Here is a 22,349-nt window from a genome sequence, read left to right on the forward strand (position 1 = left end):
ATAGAGACAGGGTCTGGCTATCTTGCACAGGCTAGTCTCAAATTCCTGGGCTCAAGTGATTCTCCTGCCTCGGACTCTCAAAGTGTTGGGATTAGAGGCATGAGCCACTGCACACAGCCTTTTTCTAATTCTTATTAAAAAAAAAACATGAAAATAATGAACTATGCGACTGTTCAAGGGAATCCCAATCCCTTAAGAACCCCAGTTAATAGTTTGCTTCCTTCTCTCTTTAATTTCGTTTTTCTTTATTGGCCTTTTTGCTTCAGTATATTTTCTTTGAGATGGAGTCTTGCTCTCTTACCCAGGCTGGAGTGCAATGGCGCAATGCCAGCTTACTGCAACCTCTGCCTCCCAACCTCAAGCAATCCTCCTGCCTCAGCCTCCTGAGTAGCTGGGATTACAGGCAGGCACCCCTGCGCCCGGCTGATTTTTATATTTTTAGTAGAGATGGAGTTTTGACATGTTGGCCAGCCTTGTCTGGAACTCTTGACCTCAAGTGATTCATCCGCCTCAGCGGGATTACAAAGTGCTGGGATTACAGGCATGAGCCACTGTGCCTGGCTGAGAAATTGAGTTTTGAAAGACATTTGGAGAGAGGAAGGATAAAAGAGGAGAAATGGAGGAGAAAGGGAGGGAAGAAGGGAGGAGACGGATAGGAGTGCAACAGACTGACAGGAATAAGAGAATTTGGTAGGTATAGATAATTAAGAGACATTTAAAAAGTTGGTTGATGGGCTGGGCACAGTGGTTCACACCTATGGTCCCAACAACTCCAGAGTCTGGGGTGGGAGGGTCATTTGAGTCTGGGAGGTCAAGGCTGCAGTGAGCTATGATCATGCCCCTGCACTCCAGCCTAGTCAACAGAGCAAGATCCTGTCTCAAAAATGCATAAATAAATGAAAGTTGGCTGGGCGTGATGGTTCATGCCTATAATCCCAGCACTTTGGGTGGTTGAGGTGGAAGGATCATCTCTCTCTTTTCTTTTTTGAGATGGAGTCTCAGTCTGTTGCCTAGGCTGGAATGCAGTGGCCAGATCTTGGCTCACTGCAACCTCTGCTTCCCTGGTTCAAGCGATTCTCCCACCTCTGCCTCCCTTGTAGTAGTAGCTGGTACTACAGATGCACACCACTGGGCCTGGCTAATTTTCATATTTTTAGTGGAGATGGGGTTTTGTCATGTTGGCAGGCTAGTCTTAAACTCCCAACCTCAGGTGATCCACCTGCCTCAGTCTCCCAAAGTACTGGGATTACAGGGATGAGCCACCATACCCAGCCTGGGAGGATCTCTTGAAGGCAGCCTAAGCAACATAGGGAAATCCTGTTTCTGCAAAATAATAATAACAATAATAATAATAATAGGTGTGGTGGCATGCACCTGTAGTCCCAGTTACTCAAGAGGCTTACTTGAGCACTGGAGTTTGAGGCTGCAGTGAGCTATGATCGTGCCAGCAGAGTTTGAGGCTGCAGTGAGCTATGATCTTGCCAGATAGGGGGAGACCCTATCTCTAAAGAAAAAAAAGAGTGAGATACTGCTGAAAAGAATAAGATAGAGATTTTGAGAGAGATATTGAGTTAAATTGTGAGGTTTCTCTGTAGCTACTGTGTTAGCTCTTTCTGCAACATCTGTCAATTGTTGCTCCATTTCCTGGATCAATCCTTTAATGACTAAATCCTTTTTTTTTTTTTTTTTTTGAGATGGAGTCTTGCTCTGTCTCCAGGCTGGAGTGCAGTAGTGCAATCTCGGCTCATTGCAATCTCTGCCTCCCGGGTTCAAGAGATTCCCCTGCCTTAGCCTCCCGAGTAGCTGGGACTGCAGGCGTGCACCACCACACCTGACTAATTTTTTATATTTTAGTAGAGACTAGGTTTCACCATGTTGGCCAGGATGGTGTCAATTTCCTGACCTCATGATCTGCCCACCTCAGCCTCCCAAAGTGCTGGGAATTACAGGTGTGGCATCTTTTTAATGCCAAAAGATTTAGGCATTGCCGGGCGCGGTGGCTCACGCCTGTAATCCCAGCACTTTGGGAGGCTGAGGCAGGCGGATCACCTGAGGTCAGGAGTTCAAGACTAGCCTGGTCAACATGGTAAAACCCCATCTCTACTAAAAATACAAAAATTAGCCAGGCATGGTGGCAGGCGCCTGTAGTCCCAGCTACTACAGAGGCTGAGGCAGAAGGATCACTTGAACCCAGGAGGTGAAGGTTGCAGTGAGCCTAGATCACGCCATTGCACTTCATCCTGGGCAACAAGAGTGAATCTTCTTTCTTTTTTAGGATACAGACCAACAGCTTTCATGTTTTGTTTCTAGATCTGATACATTAGTCTAAGACTTGTGCCCTCTGGGCCAGCTGACAGAGCAGCAGGAAGGATCAAGGGTCAGAGACTCCTCCCTGGTCCAGAGAAGTGTAGGCTAGCAAGCTGATAGTACTACCAAAGTGGGAAGCAAGAGACAACTGTGTTATAGTCATAATTGAGACCCCTTCCACCCTGCTTAGTCCCAGAATAGTGCTTGTTACCAGTAGGTGCTCAATAAATAGTCATCAATGAATGAATACATTTAAAAAACAAATAAACAGATGAATAAGTAAGACTTCAGTCATTTTGAGGGAGATGGTGGCAGCATTGGGTGGGCAGTACTATAGAAAAAACAAAATTAAATGTCAAGAAAAAGCATCAGCCACAGTGATAAAAGATACATATCAGACTCTGGCATTATGGCTAAACAAGCTGCAGCTCTGAAAGTTCAGGAGAGGCTGGGCACAGTGGCTCACGCCTGTAATTCCAATGCTTTGGGAGGCCAAGATGGGAGGATCACTTGAGGTCTGGAGTTTGAGACCAGCCTGACCAACATGCTGAAACCCTGTCTCTACTAAAAATACTAAAAATGGCTGGGTGTGGTGGTGGGTGCCTGTATGCCCCCCAGCTATTCGGGAGGCTGAGACAGGAGAATCACTTAAAAAAAAAAAAAAGGGAGATGACTGTATTTGAGAAATATGAAGAATAGAATGAGAAGGTCATATAAATCCAATAGAAATTCCAGGAGAACCCATTAGCAAGAATGGAAGAAAAACAATATGGCTTAGAAATGTTCATAATTAGAGAAATTCAAGTGTTTAGATTGAAGACATACAATGAGACATAAACAAGATAAATAAAAACAAATCTTACTTAGACACTTTCAGCTAAAAATATAGACTCTGGACAAAGCACACATCTTTTAAAAACAACTAGAGGCCGGGCACAGTGGCTCATGCCTATAATCTCAGCACTTTAGGAGGACATGGCAGGCGGATCACGAGATCAGTAGTTTGAGACCAGCCTGGCCAACGTGGTAAAACCCTGTCTCTACAAAACAATGCAAAAATACACACATACATATATATATATATACACACACACACACACACACACATAGCTGGGGCAAGGTGGCTTGCACCTATAATCTGAGCTATTCAAGAGGCTGAGACAGGAGAATTGCTTGAACCTAGGAGGCAGAGGTTACAGTGAGCAGAGATCGTGCCACTGCACTCCAGCCTGGGTGACAGAGCAAGACTCCATCTTAGAAAAATAAAATAAAAGTAACTAGAGAGTACAGAACAATTACCTGCAAGGGAATAGAAGTTTGGATGTTAGCAGACTTCTCAAATAAATGGCTTCTGTACTCACCTAACCCATTTTGCAAGAATGATAATGTAATAAAGACATTTTTAGACAAAGAAAGTTTGAAAATGTTTACAATTAGAAGAACTATTGTTGATTCTACATCAGAAAAAATAAAACTGTACCCAAAAGAAAGAGGATGAAAGAAGCAATGATGATCAAAGCACTTAATAAACATGTGGTTAAATCTAAATAAATATTTATGACAAAAATAATAATGACCGCTTTTAGGAAAATAAAAGCAAATTTAGGCTGGACATAGTGATTCATGCCTGTAATCCCAGCATTTTGGGGAGCCAAGGCAGGAGGATCACTTGCGCCCAGGGGTTCTAGATCAGCCTGGGCAACCTAGCAACACCCCGTCTCTACAACAAAATTTTTTTAAAAAATTAACTGAGGTGGTAGTCCTTACCTGTAGTCCCAGCTACTGGGGAGGCTGAAGTGAGAAAATCATTCTAGCCCAGGAGGTCAAGGCTGCAGAGAGCCATGATGGCACCACTGCAGTCCAGCTTGGGTGACAGAGTGAATACCATCTCTAAACAAAGTATAAATAAAAATAATGTAACTTTAAATCTTGCATATAACTTACATACCATTTGAGAGGGGGAGAAAATAAAATGCAACCATTCTAACAGAAGGCTGGAAAAGTTAAAAACACACAAAGATTGTAAGAAATTAGATAGAAATAAGTAGTGATCCCCCCATTATCCATGCAGATACATTCCAGGATCCTCAGTTTCTTCCTATACAACCACATCGTGTAGGCCAGGTAGCTTATACAGCATGGATACACTGGACAAAGGGATGATTCACATCCTGGGTGGAGCAGTACAGCCAATTTAAAATTTGAGCATTAAAAAAAAAGGGCTGGGCGTGGTGGCTCACTCCTGTAATCCCAGGAGGCCAAGGCGGGTGGATCACTTGAGGTCAGAATTTCAAGACAGCCTGATCAACATGGTGAAACCCCATCTCTACTGAAAAAATACAAAATTAGCTGGTGTGGTTGCACACGCCTCTAATCCTACCTACTTGGGAGGCTGAGGCAGGAGAATCGCTTGAATCCAGGAGGTGGATATTGGAGTGAGCTGATATCATGCCATTGCTTTCTAGCCTGGGCAACAAGAGTGAAACTCCGTCTCAAAAAAAAAAAAAAAAAGAAAGAAAGAAAAGAAAACTTACACATTTTTTATTTATGGAAGTTTCCATTTAATATTTTTGGATGACAGCCGACTAAAACCACAAAAAGCAAAACTGTGGATAAGGTGGGATTACTGTGTTCTTATCCTATCAAACATAAATGGATTATTCCATATGAAAATTCTCAGATTGGATCACTATTTTAAAGATACACTTCTAAAACTTCATTTTCATTTTTTTGAGGTAGGGTCTTGCTCTCTTGCTCTGTTGCCCAGACTGGAGTAGATTGGTGCAATTAGGGCTCACTGCAGCCTCCAACTCCCAGGCCCAAGTGATCCTTCCACCTCAGCCTCCCAAGTACCTCTGACCACAGGCGAGTGTTACCACACCTAGAGGAATTTTACACCTAAAACTTTGAACAATGCAAGCGTAAAAGTAAAAATGTGATTGCATCAGAAAGCACAGGAGCCGCCTTGAAGGGTAGTCAAAGGTAGGAAGTTTGAGTATAAAAAAAGAATAATGACTATTTTCAGCAATAGTTACACTATGCTCTAAGCATACTTTTATTGAAGGAACAAATGAATGAATGAAGGGTGGGACATCAGGGTGTGTCTGGGCGGTGCAGGGGCAGGAGGAGGTCTGATTGTATAAAAACTGCATTTAAATACAGGGTCTTCTGCATGAGAACACACTAAGGAAACTGCATTTGCAGAGAGAGACACACCACACAGGACTGAAAATGGTTAGTCTAAGGGGATTCATGACAGGTAAGCATGGGGAGGCGGGGAGGGTAGCCAGAATGTGGGGCTTTAAGTGCCCAAAGAGGATTTGAAAAATCAAAGGAGCAATATTAAAGGATGCCAACCACTTAGCCCATTCACATTAGAGGGACATGATATAGAGGGTTGCAAGTAGGGGACAGAAGAAACCTCAGAAAGACTGTTCACCTCATGAAAATCAGGGAGTGAATGTGAGACTCCTTACTACTGAGTGTGGTTGTCTGTTCTGCAGGGCTCCCAGGCTTTCCCCATCTGTGTTAGCCAGACCTTTGGAAATCCTTAATTAGAATGTAAATGCCATCATAGCAACTATTTTTGTGTACTTCATTCATTGCAGAATCCACAGACTTATGTAAGTGTCCATTTGTAGGGGGCAGGCAATAAAAATTTGCTGAGTAAATGTGGTTCTGCTAGTGGCAATTCTGCCTTATGATCTCTGTAACCTTGATGAGGGAAAGCACTGTAGACCAGTTGAATCGTTTGCTTCTTTGTTTCTTTAATATGCTAGTTTAAGCTGCAGACTCTCAATGCCCATCCCAGGAAAGAGGGCCAGGGTATATAGACTGTGTGTACAAGAGTCAGTAAGACCTGATTCATTCCCAGCTATGCTTCTCCTCTACCTGGCCAAACTTTTAGATCTCATGTCTCTTCATCTTTAAGAGGTTGATAATAATTGTCCATTACCCCGTGTGTTTGTCGAGGATCACATGAATCATGTACATGAAGCACTTGAATGTCTGACAGTATCCTAATGCTGCTACTGAATGTTACTGCATCATTTCTTCACTCTTAGGATTGTACTGAAGAACAGATACTTAGTTAAGTTTAATTTATTTTCAATTAAATGCCAAGCCTTAGGCCATCCCTTGTTATTGCTGTTCAAACTTTTTGGTCTCAGAACCTCTTTATATTCTTAAAAATTGTTTAGGACTCCAAAGAACTTTTGTTTCTGTAGGATATATATACCTAGATATTTACCATATTCAAAGTGAAAACTGAAAGATTAAAATATATTTATTCATTCCTTTCAAAATAAAATGATAAATGCATTACATGTTAACTATATTTTACACACACACACACAAATTATGAGACCAATGGCACTGTTTTACATTTTAGTACTTTAGGGCTTAATGGAAGATGACAATTCTCTTCTGCTTTTGCAGTCCCTTTTCTGATGCATTACTTTGTTGAAGTGTAAGAAGAAAATCTGACCTTATACAGATATGATGCTAGGAAAAGGAGTATTCTTATAGCCTTTGAAATAATTGTGGATATTCTTTGAAACTACAACACAAACTCAACAAGTAGCAGTTTCTTAAAGATGAGTTGCAATGTGAAATTTGTTTTCTTTTTTTGAGGCAGAGTCTCATTCTGTTGCCCAGGCTGGAGTGCAGTGGCATGATCTCAGATCACTGCAACCTCTGCCTCCCAGGTTCAAGCGATTCTTCTGCCTCAGCCTCCCTAGTAGCTGGGACTACAGGTGTGTGCCACCAAGCCCAGCTAATTTTCATATTCTTAGTAGAGACGGGGTTTTACCATGTTGGTCAGGCTGGTCTCAAACTCCTGACCTCAAGTAATTCACCCTCCTCGGCTTTCCAAAGTGCTGGGATTACAGGCATGAACCACCATGCCCGGCCTGCAATGTGAAATTTGAAATCATATGAATGAACTTTTCAAACTCTGTCACATTAAAATCCATTGGCCTACATTGAACTTTGAGTGGATCTTTTACCCATGCATGATTTTGTAACATTACATACTGGTCATTTGCAAAATATTGGTTTATGAATTAAGAAGCTCTTCTAAATTTATTCCCCTACATATTTGTTATAGAATAAGAGTGAAAAAGTAAAATAACATGCAAGATGTCACCACTGAGGGAGGCTAGCTGAAGTGTGTGCAGCACCTTCACCATATATATTATTTTGCTCTTGTGAATCTGAAATTAGTTCAAAATTAAAAGTAAACAAACAAAACCAATAAATAATATGGTAACTTTTGCTTTCAATATTCATGTACATTCCAAATAACTTCTACAAATTTAAGACCTGTTATATGTAACCAGATATTTACCATATGTGTGGCTTTTCCTTTATTCTTGAAGTTCCAATTTTCCCTCTTAGGAAGAACTTTCTTGAACACTCCATAGAACAGGGCTACCGGCCACAGATTCTCATAGTTCTGAGAATGTCTTCTTTTCACCTTCTTTCCTGAAAGATATTTTCCCTGGATATGGAATCTGAGTTGATTGGGAGTGATGGCAAGTGGTGTAAAAAAGAATCTAAGTGGACAGTGGAACAAAACCTTTGAAGTGCTAAAAGAAAAGAACTGTCTTTGTTTCTGATGAGAAATCTGTGATCATTTGATCTCTATCTTTTTGTGTATAGATTGCACTTCAACAATCTCATCGAAGAAATATCCCTCTACTTTGAGTCACAAAGATATTGACACATGATTTCTTTTGTTATTTCTAAAGTTTCGTTTTTGACAAGTACAGCTAGAGTATTTCTCTATGGTATAAAATATGAATCATTTTCCAGCAGAGGTAGAGCAACTGGGGGTTAACCTCACTTGCCAGAGGTAATACAGCAAGCTCAGGCTCCTTGAAAGCATTGCTATCCTGCGAATGAATTCCTCATCAGCATTCCCTATCTCATAGGCCTTCCATCTCAGATTTCAGACACCATGATGAACAGAATGGCCCCAGGGAATCCCCAGCCAGACCCTTTCATCAACAGGAAAGATCCCAACATGAAGGTGATACAACCGCAGGATCCAGCTAGTCCCAGTGAGTATCATCCTTCTTTCTCCTCTTTCCCTCTCTACTGCCCCCTTCTTATGCAGCCCTGTAATTGCATTTTGCATTTGTTTTAAGGCAGCTGTTGATTGTTGCTAAAAATCTATTCAAAAAGTCTTCCCATTATAAAAGGAGAAATACATTTCAAATCAAATGGGCCTTTGGCCCATGGTTGATTCAAATTACGAGAGATAAGCTAAGAATATAATATGTAGAGCAAGTGAGAATGTTTTTCTAGGAGAAAACATCTGAAGCATAGAGAGATAGAAATTGAGAAATCTCCTTTTCCAAGGCAGGTATATTGCGGCCCAATATAGTGGGAAAATTAAAATTTTAAGAAAAGTTCATTATTCAGAGTAGTAGTGTATACATGTATAAAAAGATTTATTTACATAAGGTGGATCTTAGTGAATTGCTCTGAAACATGTATTTGTTATTTGATATTTTACCCTGGAGGTTTTCCAAACATTGTTTGTATACAATGCTTACCTTTAAAAATATGTAAAACTGTATACAAATCAGTGGTTTTTCTATACACTAATAATATACAATCAGAAAAGAAAATTATGAAAATAACTCCATTTACAATAGCATCAAAAATAATTAAGTACTAAGAAATAAACTTAACCAAGGATGTGAAAGACTTGTCCATTGAAAACTATAAAATGTTGCTGAAATAAATTAAAGATACATGTGGCTGGGCGTGGTGGCTCAAGCCTGTAATCCCAGCACTTTGGGAGGCCGAGACGGGCGGATCACGAGGTCAGGAGATCGAGACCATCCTGGCTAACATGGTGAAACCCCGTCTCTACTAAAAAATATAAAAAACTAGCCGGGCGAGGTGCCAGGCGCCTGTAGTCCCAGCTACTCGGGAGGCTGAGGCAGGAGAATGGCATAAACCCGAGAGGCAGAGCTTGCAGTGAGCTGAGATCCGGCCACTGCACTCCAGCCTGGGTGACAGAGCGAGACTCCGTCTCAAAAACAAAATAAAATAAATTAAAGATACAAATGGAAAGACACTCCACGTGCATAAATGGGAAGGCTTAATATTATTATTATTACTATTATTATTATTATTATTATTATTGAGATGGAGTCTTGCTTTGTCACCCAGGCTGGAGTGCAACGTTGTGATCTTGGCTCATTGCAAACTCCGCCTCCCAGGTTCAAGTGATTCTTCTGCCTCAGCCTCCCAAGTAGCTGGGACTACAGGCATGCACCACCATGCCTGGCTAATTTTTTTTTTTTTTTTTTGTATTTTTAGTAGAGATGAGGTTTCACCACATTGGCCAGGCTGGTCTCAAACTCCTGACCTTTGGGGTTTTGTTTGTTTGTTTGTTTTTGAGATGGAGTTTCGCTCTTGTTGCCCAGGCTGGAGTGCAATGGTGCGATCTCAGCTCACTGCAACCTCTCTCTCCCGGGTTCAAGCGATTCTCCTGCCTCAGCCTCCTGAGTAGCTGGGATTACAGGCATGTGGCACCACGCCTGGCTAATTTTTTCTATTTTTAGTAGAGATGGGGTTTCACCATGTTAGTCAGGATGGTCTCGATCTCCCGACCTCAGGTGATCCACCCGCCTTGGCCTCTCAAAGTACTGGGATTATAGGCGTGAGCCACCGCACCCGGCTAACTCCTGACCTTGTGATCCGCCTGCCTCTGCTTCCCAAAGTGCTGGGATTACAGGCATGAGCCACCAAGACTGGCTGGCTTATTATTATTATTATTCTTATTTTTTTTTTTTTTTTGAGACAGAGTCTCACTCTGTCGCCCAGGCTGGAGTGGAATGGCACGATCTCGGATCACTGCAACCTACGCTTCCTAGAATCAAGTGATTCTCCTGCCTCAGCCTCCCAAATAGCTGGGATTGCAGGCATGCGTGACCACACCCGGCTAATTTTTGTATTTTTAGTAGAGAGGGAGTTTCACCATGTTGATCAGGCTGGATGGTCTTGAACTCATGACCTTGGGTGATCCATGAGCCTCAGCCTTCTAAAGTGCTGGGATTACAGGTGTGAGCCACCAGTGCCCGGTCAGGCTTAATATTATTAGTATGTCAATACTACCTAGGCAATTTACAGATTTAATGCAATCCCTATAAAAATCCCAATGGTGCTTTTTGCAGAAACTAAAAATGTCTATCCAAAAATTTATATAAAGTCTCAAGGAATCCCAAATAGCCAAAATAATGTTGAAAAAGATGAACAGATGGACAAAGCTGGAGGCCTCATATTATGTAATCTCAACATTTATTACAAATTACAGTAATCAAAGAGTGTGATGCTGGCATCAAGACAGATATATAGACCAACAGAAGAGAACAAAGTCCAGGAATACATCTTTGCACATATATAGTCAACAAGGGTGCTAAGGCCAATCAGTTGGGATAGGACAGTCTCTGAAACAAATGGTGCTGGGAAAACTGAATATCCATATACAAAAGAATGATGCTGGATCCTTATCTTACCACACGCAAAAATTAAAATGGATCAAGTCCTAAACACAAAAGCTAAAACTGCAAAGCTCTGAGAAAAAGCATAGGGGAAAAGCTTTATGACATTTGATTTAGCAATGGCTTCTTGGATATGACACCAAAAGCACAGGCAACAAAATATAAATAGATAAATTAGACTACATTAAAAATAAAAACTTGTATGATTAAAGGACACAATCGAAAGGGTGAAATGGGGCCGGGCATGGTGGCTTATGCCTGTAATCCCAGCACTTTGGGAGGCCGAGATGCGTGGACCACCTGAGGTCAGGAGTTCTAAATCAGCCTGGCCAACATGGTGAAACCCCATCTCTACTAAAAATACAAAAAGTAGCCAGGCGTGGTGGCAGTCGCCTGTAGTCCCAGCTAGTTGGGAGGCTGAGGTGAGAGAATCGCTTGAACTTGGGAGACGGAGACTGCAGCAGAGATCATGCCACTGCACTCCAGCTTGGGTGACAGAGAGAGACTCTGTCTCAAAAAAGAAAAAAAAAAGTAAAATGGCAAACTATGGAGTGGGAGAAAATATTTGCAAAGCATTTATCATTTATCTAATAAGGGGTTAATAGCTATAATACATACAAAACTAGAACTCAACAACAATAAAAAAAAATCCAATTAAAAATGGGCAAAAACCTGAGGTCAGGAGTTCAAGATCAGCCTGACAACATGGAGAAACCCCGTCTCTACTAAAAATACAAAATTAGTCAGGTGTGGTGGTGCATGTCTGTAATCCCAGCTACTCGGGAGGCTGAGGCAGGAGAATCACTTGAACCCAGGAGGTGGAGGTTGCGGTGAGCCAAGATCGCACCATTGAACTACAGCCTGGGCAACGAGAGCAAAACTCCGTCTCAAAAAAAAAAAAAAAAAAGGCAAAAACTTGAATAGATCTTTCTCCTAAGAAAATATACAAATGGACAAATCCAGGAAAGATGCTCAGCAACATTAATTATTAGGGGAAAGAAAATCAAAACCACACCCTTTAGGATGACAACTATCAAAGAAACAGAAAATAACAAGTATCAGTGGGGATAGGGAGAAATTAGAATGCTTGCAGGAATGTAAAATGGTGCTGCCACTGTGAAAAACAGGATGATGGTACCTCAAAAATTAAAAATAGACTTACCATATGATACAGCAATTTCCCTTAGAGGTATATACCCAAAAGAATCGAAAGCAAGGTCTATGCTGGGCATGGTGGTTCACACCTATAATCCCAACACTTGGGGAGGCCAAAGCAGGAGTTTGAGACCAGGCTGGGCAACATAGTGAGACTCCATCTCTCAAAAGAATTATCCAAGCATGGTGGTGCACATCTGTAGTCCTAGCTACTGTGGAGGATGAGGTGGGAGGATTGCTTGAGCCCAGGAGTTTGAGGTTACAGTGAGCTATGATCATGTCACTACACTCCAGCCCAGACAACAGAGAGAGACCTCATCTCAAAAAAAGAAGAAAGAAGGGAGAAGAAGGAAGGGGAGAAGGAGGAGGGGGAGGTGGCGGCAGGGTCTTAAGGAGATATCTACACACCCATGTTCATAGAAGCATTATTCACAATAACAGCTAAGAGGTGGAAGCAATCCAAATATCCATTGATGGATGAATGGATATTTCATTCATATGTGGTATATGCATACAGTGGAATATTATTCATCTTAAAAAGGAAGAAAACCCTGCTATGCCGCAACATGGATAAACCTTGAGGTCATTATGCTAGGTGAAATAAGCCAGTCGCAAAAAGTATTATTCCACTTATAAGGCACTTACAGTAGACAAATTCACAGAGACAGAAAGTAGAATGCTGGTTGTGAGTGACTGGGGGGAGAGGGGAATGAGAGTTGTTTAATGAGTATAGAGTTTCAGTTGTGCAGAATGAAAAGAGTTCTGGAGATTACATACACAAAAATGTAAATGTACTTAACACTACTGAACTGTATGCTAGCAAATGGTTAAGATGGTAGATTTAAGTATAATTATGTATACTCAAGTATATGTAAATATGTACACTTAAGTAATACATAATAAATATACTTATGTAGATTTAAGTATATTTATTAGGTAGATTTAAGTAAAGTTAAGATAGTTAACTATTTTGCCACATTAAAACATATATATATATAAATATATACAACTGCCTACTCTTCCAAACTATGAGTATGTAAATATTTCATCAGTCTCCCACTGATTGTTTAAAATTCTTCTATAAGTATTCTGGGTTCCATGGTATTAAATATATTAAAATGAAAGATATTACATTCCTCTCAAATTCTGTACCAATTTGTATTCCTACTAACAATAAATAAGGGCATACATGCCCCACTTTACTAATAAGTCTTGATTTATAACTAAACATTTTTGCCAATATTTTGGGAAAAAAATAACTCATTATTGAATTAATTTACATATTATAAATGACTAGTGAAGAACATTTTTCACCATTTACAAAATAATTTATACTCTCTCCTCTAGATATTACTTTTTCATGCCCTTGATTCAATGTTATGATGGAATTTGTTTTTCTTATTTTGTTCAAATTCCTCATAAAATAGAAATATTTTTCTTTTCTCATTCGTATATGTTGCAATATTTTCTCTACTCAGATGCATTTTATTTTGTTAAAAGAATTTTTATTTTATTTCAATATAAACTTCAAAAATCAGCTTTTGAGCCCATCTGTAACTGCTTTTGAATGTTGTGAATTAAAATTTTTAATTTTTGGCTGGGCATGGTGGCTCACGCCTGTAATCCCAGTACTTTGGAGGCCGAGGCGGGCGGATCACGAGGTCAGGACATCGAGACCATCCTGGCTAACACAGTGAAACCACGTCTCTACTAAAAATACAAAAAAAAGCTGGACATGGTGGCGGGCGCCTGTAGTCCCAACTACTGGGGAGGCTGAGGCAGGAGAATGGCTTGAACCCAGGAGGCGGAGCTTGCGTAAGCTGAGATGGTGCCACTGCACTCTCCAGCCTGGGCGACAGAGCGAGACTCCGTCTCAAAAAAAAATAATAAATAAATAAAGTTAATTTTCTTGTACATTAATGGTCACTTTTTCTGTTTCTACTGACTGGAAATGTCATCTTTCCATCTACGTTCATTTTGTTTGTTTGTTTTGTTTTGTCTTGTTTTTTAGACGGAGTCTCGCTCTGTCGCCCAGGCTGGAGTGCAGTGGCACAATCTCGGCTCACTGCAAGCTCCCGCCTCCCAGGTTCACGCCATTCTCCTGCCTCAGCCTCCCGAGTAGCCGGGACTACAGGCACCCGCCACCACGTCTGGCTAATTTTTTGTGTTTTTAGTAGAGACGGGGTTTCACCGTGTTAGCCAGAATGGTCACGATCTCCTGACCTCGTGATCCGCCCACCTTGGCCTCCCAAAGTGTTGGGATTACAGGCATGAGCCACCACGCCCAGCCTATGCTCATGTTTTTATTATTTCTATTCTCTATTCTAGTGCTAAATTCGCTTTTTTTTTTTTTTTTTTTTTTTTGAGATGGAGTTTTGCTCTTGTTGCCCAGGCTGGAGTGCAATGGCACGATCTCACCTCACCACAACCTCCACCTCCCAGGTTCAAGCAATTCTCCTGCCTCAGCCTCCCAAGCAGCTGGGATTATAGGGGTGTGCCACCATGCCCAGCTAATTTTTGTATTTTCAGTAGAGACGGGGTTTCTCCGTGTTGGTCAGACTCTCTCGAACTCCCGACCTCAGGGGATCCGCCCACCTCAGCCTCCCAAAGTGCTGGGATTACAGGCGTGAGCCACTGTGCCCCACCGCTAAATTTGCTTTTTTGGCACCAATACCAAAGTGCTTCACATGTTACCTATTTAGGGGATGTTTTGTTAGAAGGCATTCTAGCCCATTTGGCTTCCTTAAAAATAAAACAAAACAACTTTGCATTGCTCTGGGAGAGAAGAACATAAAAATTCTGATTATTATTACTTATTTTTGGCCTGAAGCACTGTGATGCCTTATGCTATCCCAGCATGCTGTTTCATACTCATCCTATCATCTACTATTGAACTTAGCATGGCAGCATGCAGTGGGTGCTGAATAGATGTTTACTGAAAGAGGCCAGGCATAGTGGTTCACACCTGTAATCCCAGCACTTTGGGAGGCCAAGGTGGGAGGATCACTTGAACCCAGTTCAAGACCAGCCTAGGAAATATAGTGAGATCCCATCTTGTAAAATATATATATTTACTGCAAGGTATGAAAAGCTCTTTCCAGAAGCATTCAGGGCAGCAGCCTCCAACCTTTCTGGCACCAGGGACTGGTTCTATGGAAGACGGTTTTTCCATGGACTGGTTGGGGGGGTGGTTTTGAGATGATCCAAGGGCATTACATTTATTGTGCATTTTATTTCTATTTTTATTACATTGTAACATATAATGAAATAATTATACAACTCACTATAATATAGAATCAGTGGGAGACCTGAGCTTGTTTTCCTGTAACCAGATGCTCCCATCTGTGAGTGATGGGAGACAGTGACAGATCACCAGGCATTAGATTCTCATAATGAGCACGCAACTTAGATCCCTCACCTGTGCAGTTCACAATAGGATTCATGCTCCTGTGAGAATCTAACGCCACGGGCTGATCTGACAGGAGGCGGAACTCTGGCAGTAATGTGAGCTATGGGGAGCAACTGTAAATACGGATGAATCTTCGCTGACTCGTTTGCCGCTCACCTTCTGCTGTGCAGCCCGGTTCCTAACCTGCCATGGACCCACACCGGTTTGTGGCCCAGGGATTAGGGACCCCAGATTTAGGAGATGTGGAAGAATATGTTACATATCAAACAGAATTGTTATTCCTTACACCTCACACAGTACATGGCTAAGAATTTGCAGAAAATCCCCAGCAGAATGGTAACGTGGAAATACAGGCTGCAGGAACATGGTGAGAATTGAGAGAACAGAAGGAAGTTCAGAAAACTGATACGTTTGAAGACCAAATGTATGTACAAATTAGTCATTGCTGTTTCATACAATTTCAGTGGTTTAAAAAAATAAGCATTTGTTGTTGTTTATAAATCTACAAGCCAGGCCAGACGCAGTGGTTCACGCCTGTAATCTTAGCACTTTGGGAGGCCGAGGCGGGCAGATCGTGGGGTTAAGAGATCGAGACCATCCTGGCCAACTTGATGAAACCCCATCTCTACTAAAAATACAAAAATTAGCTGGGCATGGTGGTGCGTGCCTGTAGTCACAGCTACTTGGGAGGCTGATGTAAGAGCATCTCTTAAACCCGAGGCAGAGATTGCAGTGAGCCAAGATCGTGCTACTGCACTCCAGAGCAGTGGCGACAGCGAGACTCAGTCTCAAAAAAAAAAAAAAAAAAAAATCTACAAGCCAGCTGTCCAGTTCTGATGTTGGCTGGCATCTCTGGCATCTTAAGTGCTGACTAGCTGTAAACTTGTTTAAAGTAGCCTATGTTGCAGATTATGAGCTCTTTTTGCTATAGTCTCTCATCCTCTAGCAGGCTAGTCCAGGCTTGGAACGAGAGAGAGTAGGTGGGGGGGGGGGGGCAGGCATGAGAGCGAGCACAGAAGCATGCATGGCCTCTTGAGGCTGGGGCATCATCACTTCAGAGTGTCGCTCTCTGGCTCAATATAAGAAGGCGTGGTTGGGTCAGGCACGGTGCCTCACACCTGTAATCCCAGCACTTTGGGAGGCCGAGGTGGGTGGATCACTTGAGGACAGGAGTTCGAGACCAGTGTGGCCAATATGGTGAAACCCCGTCTCTAATAAAAAATTAGCCGGCATGGTGGCGAGTGCCGGTAGTCTTAGCTACTTGGGAGGCTGAGGCAGGAGAAGTGCTTGAACCTGTGAAGTGGGGGTTACAGTGAGCTGAAATTGAGCCATTGCACTCTAGCCTGGGCGTTCCGGTGAGACTCTGTCTCAAACATTTAAAAAAAAAAAGTGTGGTTGGAAATAAATGAAATAAATGTAGGACAAAGAGAAAAGGAAGAGGAAAATAAGGTATCATTGTACATAATCTATGAAGGGACTCAGTAAAATAAAGCTATTCTTTTATTTTATAAATTTGAAAACTGAGACTCTCCACATAAACAGACATTTATGTTTTGCCCAATTTTCTCCTTTCTTTTTTTTTCTTTTTGTGGAGAATGGGGGTCTCACTATGTTGTCCAGGCTGGTCTTGACTCCCGAGGTCAAGCTATCCTCCTGCCTCCGCCTCCCTAAATGCTGAAATTACTGTTGTCAGCAACAGTGCCCAACCCAAATTTTCTAATAATAATGGACATATGTGTTCCCTGAGACTGTAGCAGTTTGGATAGTCCAGTTGCTGAAGTGTGTCTATTTCCAAACTCTATTTATTTATTTATTTATTTTTCTGAGATGGAGTCTTGCTCTGTCGCCCAGGCTGGAGTGCAGTAGCACGATCTCAACTCACTGCAACCTCTGCTTCCCAAGTTCAAGTGATTCCCCTGCCTCAGCCTACCGAGTAGCTGGGATTACAGGAGCGTACCACCATGCCCAGCTTATTTTTGTATCTTTATTTTTATTTATTTATTTATTTTTTGAGACGGAGTCTTGCTCTGTCGCCCAGGCTGGAGTGCAGTGGTGTGATCTCGGCTCACTGCAAGCTCCACCTCCCGGGTTCACACCATTCTCCTGCCTCAGCCTCCCGAGTAGCTGGGACTATAGGCGCCTGCCACCATGCCCGGCTAATTTTTTGTATTTTTAGTAGAGACGGGGTTTTACCATGTTAGCCAGGATGGTCTCGATGTCCTGACCTCATGATTCGCCCGCCTTGGCCTCCCAAAGTGCTGGGATTACAGACGTAAACCACCGTGCTCAGCAGAAAAAAATGCTTTTTAATTAGCCAGGAGTGATGATAGTGCCTGTAGTCCTAGCTACTCAGGAGGAGGAGGCCAGAGGATTGCAGGAGCTCAAGAATTCAAGGTTGCAATGAATTATGATCATGCCACAGCACTCCAGCCTGGGCAATAGAGCAAGATCCTGTCTCTAAAAAAAGAGAGACAGAGAGAAAGAAAGAAAAATCCTATTTGCCAGATGAGATGGGCTGGATTTCTGAACAAATAAATGAAGAGAGGAAACCCATTTAGACCAGTGGGTTATATTCAGGTGCAAAGACATGGGGTTTATTCCTAGTTTTTTCTATTTCATAATTAAAAAAAAATGTTTGGCTAGCTCTTCCACAGAATATTCCTAGTTTCTAGAATGACGAACGTGTGAGAAAGATGAGAAGACAGAAGCTACTATCCTCTGTCCTGAGGTTAGGTAGGGTAGAAAGACTGAGTACCAGAGAATAAAAGTAAAACAGAAAACTTTTCAGTGCAGGCAGGCAAACTAAAACTCAGGGGAGCCAGTTTCCAGAGTGAACAGACTGAGTACACAGAAAATTGAAGAGGTAACTCATGTCCTATCAGAGACAAAATCTCAGAAAGCAGAGAATAGAGCACTGTTAAACAGGGCTCAGCCATTCAGAATCAAGACCTGGGATCTGCATTTTCTGGATCTTAAGTCTGGTTGGAGGAAAGGCATGGGAGATTCACCATAGTGATTTGTTTTTTGGTTTTTGTTGTTTTGGTGGGGGGAGAGATTGGTAATGTAAATGTAACCACCCCTTCTTTATCTCTGCCCTGAAGCAATATGGAGAAGGCATCAAGAACGTACTTCATTCTCCCACCAACAATATGAAGAGCTAGAAGCTCTGTTTAGCCAGACCATGTTCCCAGATAGAAATCTTCAGGAGAAACTAGCTTTGAAACTCAACCTGCCGGAGTCAACAGTAAAGGTCTGATCCGCTGTGGTGTGCTTGGTACCCCCATCCAAGCCACATTCACCTATCCACCCTGGAAATTCCACACCCTCCACCCCTGCCCCACAATTGTATTTCATTGAGTACTTACTGAAACGGTATCAAACTGGGGACAGACTGGCCTCACTCATGCAATTTGAAAAACGAGAAAAAATGAGGTTCAGAGGCAAAGTGACTGGGCCACAGAGATAAGAAATGGTGTTGCTAGAATTAAAATTCCAGAAATCAGATTTTTAACATTTGTACTATAGAGTTCAAATAGGGGAAAGGTGCTCATCCAGACAGACTCCTCGCTTAGAGTCTTTTTAAGCAAAGCCCTGCAATCTGTTTATTCATAATGCTACCAGCAGGCAAGTAATACTCCCTCTAACCTCTGAGCCTGCTAAAGCCCATGATGTTTTTCTTTTTCTTCTTTCTTTTTCTTTTTTTTTTTTTTTTAGAGATGGGGTCTCACTATGTTGCCCAGGCTGGTCTCAAACTCCTGAGCTCAAGTGATCCCCTCGCCTCAGACTCTCAAAGTGCGGGGATTACAGATGTGAGCCACCGTGACTAGCCATACATTTTTTTTTTTTTTTTTTGAGACAGAGTCTCTCTCTGTCACCCAGGCTGGAGTGCAGTGGCGCGATCTCCACTCACTGCAAGTTCCGCCTCCCGGGTTCACGTCATTCTCCTGCCTCAGCCTCCGTGTAGCTAGGACTATAGGCGCCCGCCACTGTGCCTGGCTAATTTTTGTATTTTTAGTAGAGGCGGGGTTTCACCGTGTTAGCCAGGATGGTCTCGATCTCCTGACCTCATGATCTGCCCGTCTCGGCCTCCCAAAGTGCTGGGATTACAGGCGTGAGCCAGTGCGCCCAGCCGGCCATACATTTTTATTGGAGTATTCCTTATAGTAGAGGCCTCCTGAAATAATCCTTAAAAATCCTTCAGTTCAAATTATTCACCTCTCCCTAGATTCTAGATCCCTGAACTAGCCTCTCTTCTCTAGAGTTCAGGACCCTGTCTCTGAACCCCCATCACAAACCCTGAAACACACCCACTCTCTTCCTTTCTGGGGTCCCAGACCTGATCTTCCTCATCCCTCCTATTGACTCCAGTCATGCCCATCTCTGCTCTTGCAGAGCCCAGTGTCATGGTGGATTTGAGAGGACATTAAGATTATAACCTGGCTGTTTTCACTCAGGAGAAGCCTCAAATGCCTTCTCCAAGAACAGCCCACAATCTCCCCTCTTCCCCCACTCCCAGGTTTGGTTTAGGAACCGGCGATTCAAATTGAAGAAGCAGCAGAAGCAGCAGCAGCAGCAGCAGCAGCAGCAATCAGCAAAGCAACGAAACCAGATCCCTTCATCCAAGAAGAACATGCCCACCTCCCCCAGAACATCCCTCAATCCTTATGCTTTTTCTCCTGTGGTCTCAGATTTCTACAGCTCCCTTCCACCTCAGCCCTTAGACCCTTCCAATCAGGCATGGAACTCTACCTTCACTGAGAGTTCCACAAGTGACTTCCAAATGCAAGATACTCAGTGGGAGAGGCTGGTGGCCTCAGTTCCTGCTTTGTACTCTGATGCCTATGACATATTCCAAATCATAGAACTGTACAATCTTCCTGATGAGAATGAGATATCCAGCTCTTCTTTCCACTGTCTGTATCAGTATCTCTCACCCACAAAGTACCAGGCAGGAGGACAGGGTTCCTCTTTCAGCACCTTTGCTGGTCCAGCTGTAGGCCTATCTCCCGCACAAACCTGGCCCAGTATGACAAGCCAAGGCTGTGAAGCCTACAGTCTAACAGATAGCCTGGAATTCCAGAAAACCTCCAATATGGTAGACTTGGGACTAGAGTACTAATAAATATGGACCATTTAGAAAGGAGGTCTTCTTGCCTCTTGTACATGACTTTTTTTTCCTTTGTCTCATTTTAACCCAAACATCTGGGTCTGTGCCTCTGATTTCCATGGGAATGTTGCAAAAAGAGTTTTCCAAGTAGACCTGGGCACTACGTAATCAGCCCCACAATTCTCCCTGAGAAGCCTGCCTAGTCCCTTTCACGGCCAATGAGACTCCAAAATTCCCTTCCCAAAACTATCCTGGAGTTTCTAAAAGTAGGACAGTGGTTTGGGGGGTTTTCCACTTCATTTTTATGAAAGTAGGTCTCACTCTGTCACCCAGGCTGGAATATAGTGGTACAATCACAGCTCACCAAAGCCTTGACCTCCTGGGCTTAGGTGATCCTCCCACCTCAGCCTCCTGAGTAGCGAGGACTATAGGTGCCCACCACCACACCTGGCTAATTTTTGTTTTTGAGACAGAGTTTCGCACTGTCACCCAGGGTGGAGTACAGTGGAGGGATATTGGCTCACTGCAACCTCCACCTCCCAGGATTCAAGTGATTCTCCTGCCTCAGTCTCCTGAGTAGCTGGGATTACAGGCATGTGCCACCATGCCTGGCTAAATTTCATATTTTTAGTAGAGATGGGGTTTCACCATGTTGCCCAGGCTGGTCTCGAACTCCTGACCTCCAGTGATCCGCCTGCCTTGACCTCTCAAAGTGCTGGGATTACAAAACTTTGAGCCACTGAGCCTGGCCAATTTTTGTATTTTTTGTAGAGATGAGGTTTTGCCACGTTGCCCAGGCTGGTCTTGACTTCCTGGACTTAACACTGTCCACCTGCCTCAGCCTCCCAAAGTGCTAGGAATACAGGAGTGCACCATTGCACCCAGCTGGGTTATCCAATTTAAAAACTTTTTTCTTTTTCAAGGAAACCAAAGAAAACATCATCCACTTTCTCTCTGTATGTTCCGATTTTAGTACATGTGTTGCGGAAGTGAGCACACTATCATCCACTTTTAATGAGAGGAAGTCATAAACTTACATTTTGTTTCCAATTTTTAGGGTTTTTGTTGTTGCTGTTGTTGTTTTTTGAGACAGCACTCTGTCACCGAAGCTGGAGTGCAGTGGCACCATCTTGGCTCACTGCAGCCTCTGCCTCCTGGACTCAAACAATCCTCCCACCTCAGCCTTCTGAGTAGCTGAGACTACAGACACACATCACCATGCCTGACTAATTTTTGTATTTTTAGCAGAGACGGGGCCTCGCCATGTTGCCCAGGCTGAGTTTGGGTTTTTTTTTTTTTTAAGGGGACTGTCAGTCCTAATTTGAGGGGAAATTACTATTACCACTAGTTTTAATATATAGTACAATGAATATATATATAAACAATGGTCCAGACATAATAAAAGGTGTAAAAACTGGCACAGGAAGAAATAAAAACAGTTTTGAAGGTGAGATGGTAAACTTGCAAATCTAACAAAATAAATAGTCAAACTTTTAGAATGGGCCGGGCTCGGTGGCTCATGCCTGTAATCCCAGTACTTCGGGAGGCCGATGCAGGTGGATCACCTGAGGTCAGGAGTTCGAGACCAGCCTCGCCAACATGGTGAAACCCCGTCTCTACTAAAAATACAAAAATTAGCTGGGTGCGGTGGTGGGCGCCTGTAATCCCAGCTACTGGGGAGGCTGAGGCAGGAGAATCGCTTGAACCTGGGAGGCAGAGGTTGCAGTGAGCCGAGAACGCGCCATCACACTCCCGCCTGGGGGACAAAAGTGAGACTTTGTCTCAAAAAAAAAAAGCAGGGCGTGGTGGCTCATGCCTGTAATCCTAGCACTTTGGGAGGCCAAGGCAGGTG

At 42.8% G+C, this 22,349-nt stretch overlaps 1 protein-coding gene across 1 annotated transcript; it reads left to right on the plus strand.

The window, feature by feature from the left end:
- Nucleotides 1–8,266: 8,266 nt before the first annotated feature.
- ARGFX (arginine-fifty homeobox) lies at nt 8,267–20,509 on the plus strand. Its single transcript, XM_010370509.2, is given in 4 exon segments — nt 8,267–8,369; nt 9,731–9,847; nt 18,492–18,640; nt 19,907–20,509. Coding segments are annotated over 4 exon segments (972 nt in total).
- Nucleotides 20,510–22,349: the final 1,840 nt, after the last annotated feature.

This window comes from Rhinopithecus roxellana, chromosome 1 (genome assembly GCF_007565055.1).
Source record: "Rhinopithecus roxellana isolate Shanxi Qingling chromosome 1, ASM756505v1, whole genome shotgun sequence".
NCBI classification, from domain to species: domain Eukaryota; kingdom Metazoa; phylum Chordata; class Mammalia; order Primates; family Cercopithecidae; genus Rhinopithecus; species Rhinopithecus roxellana.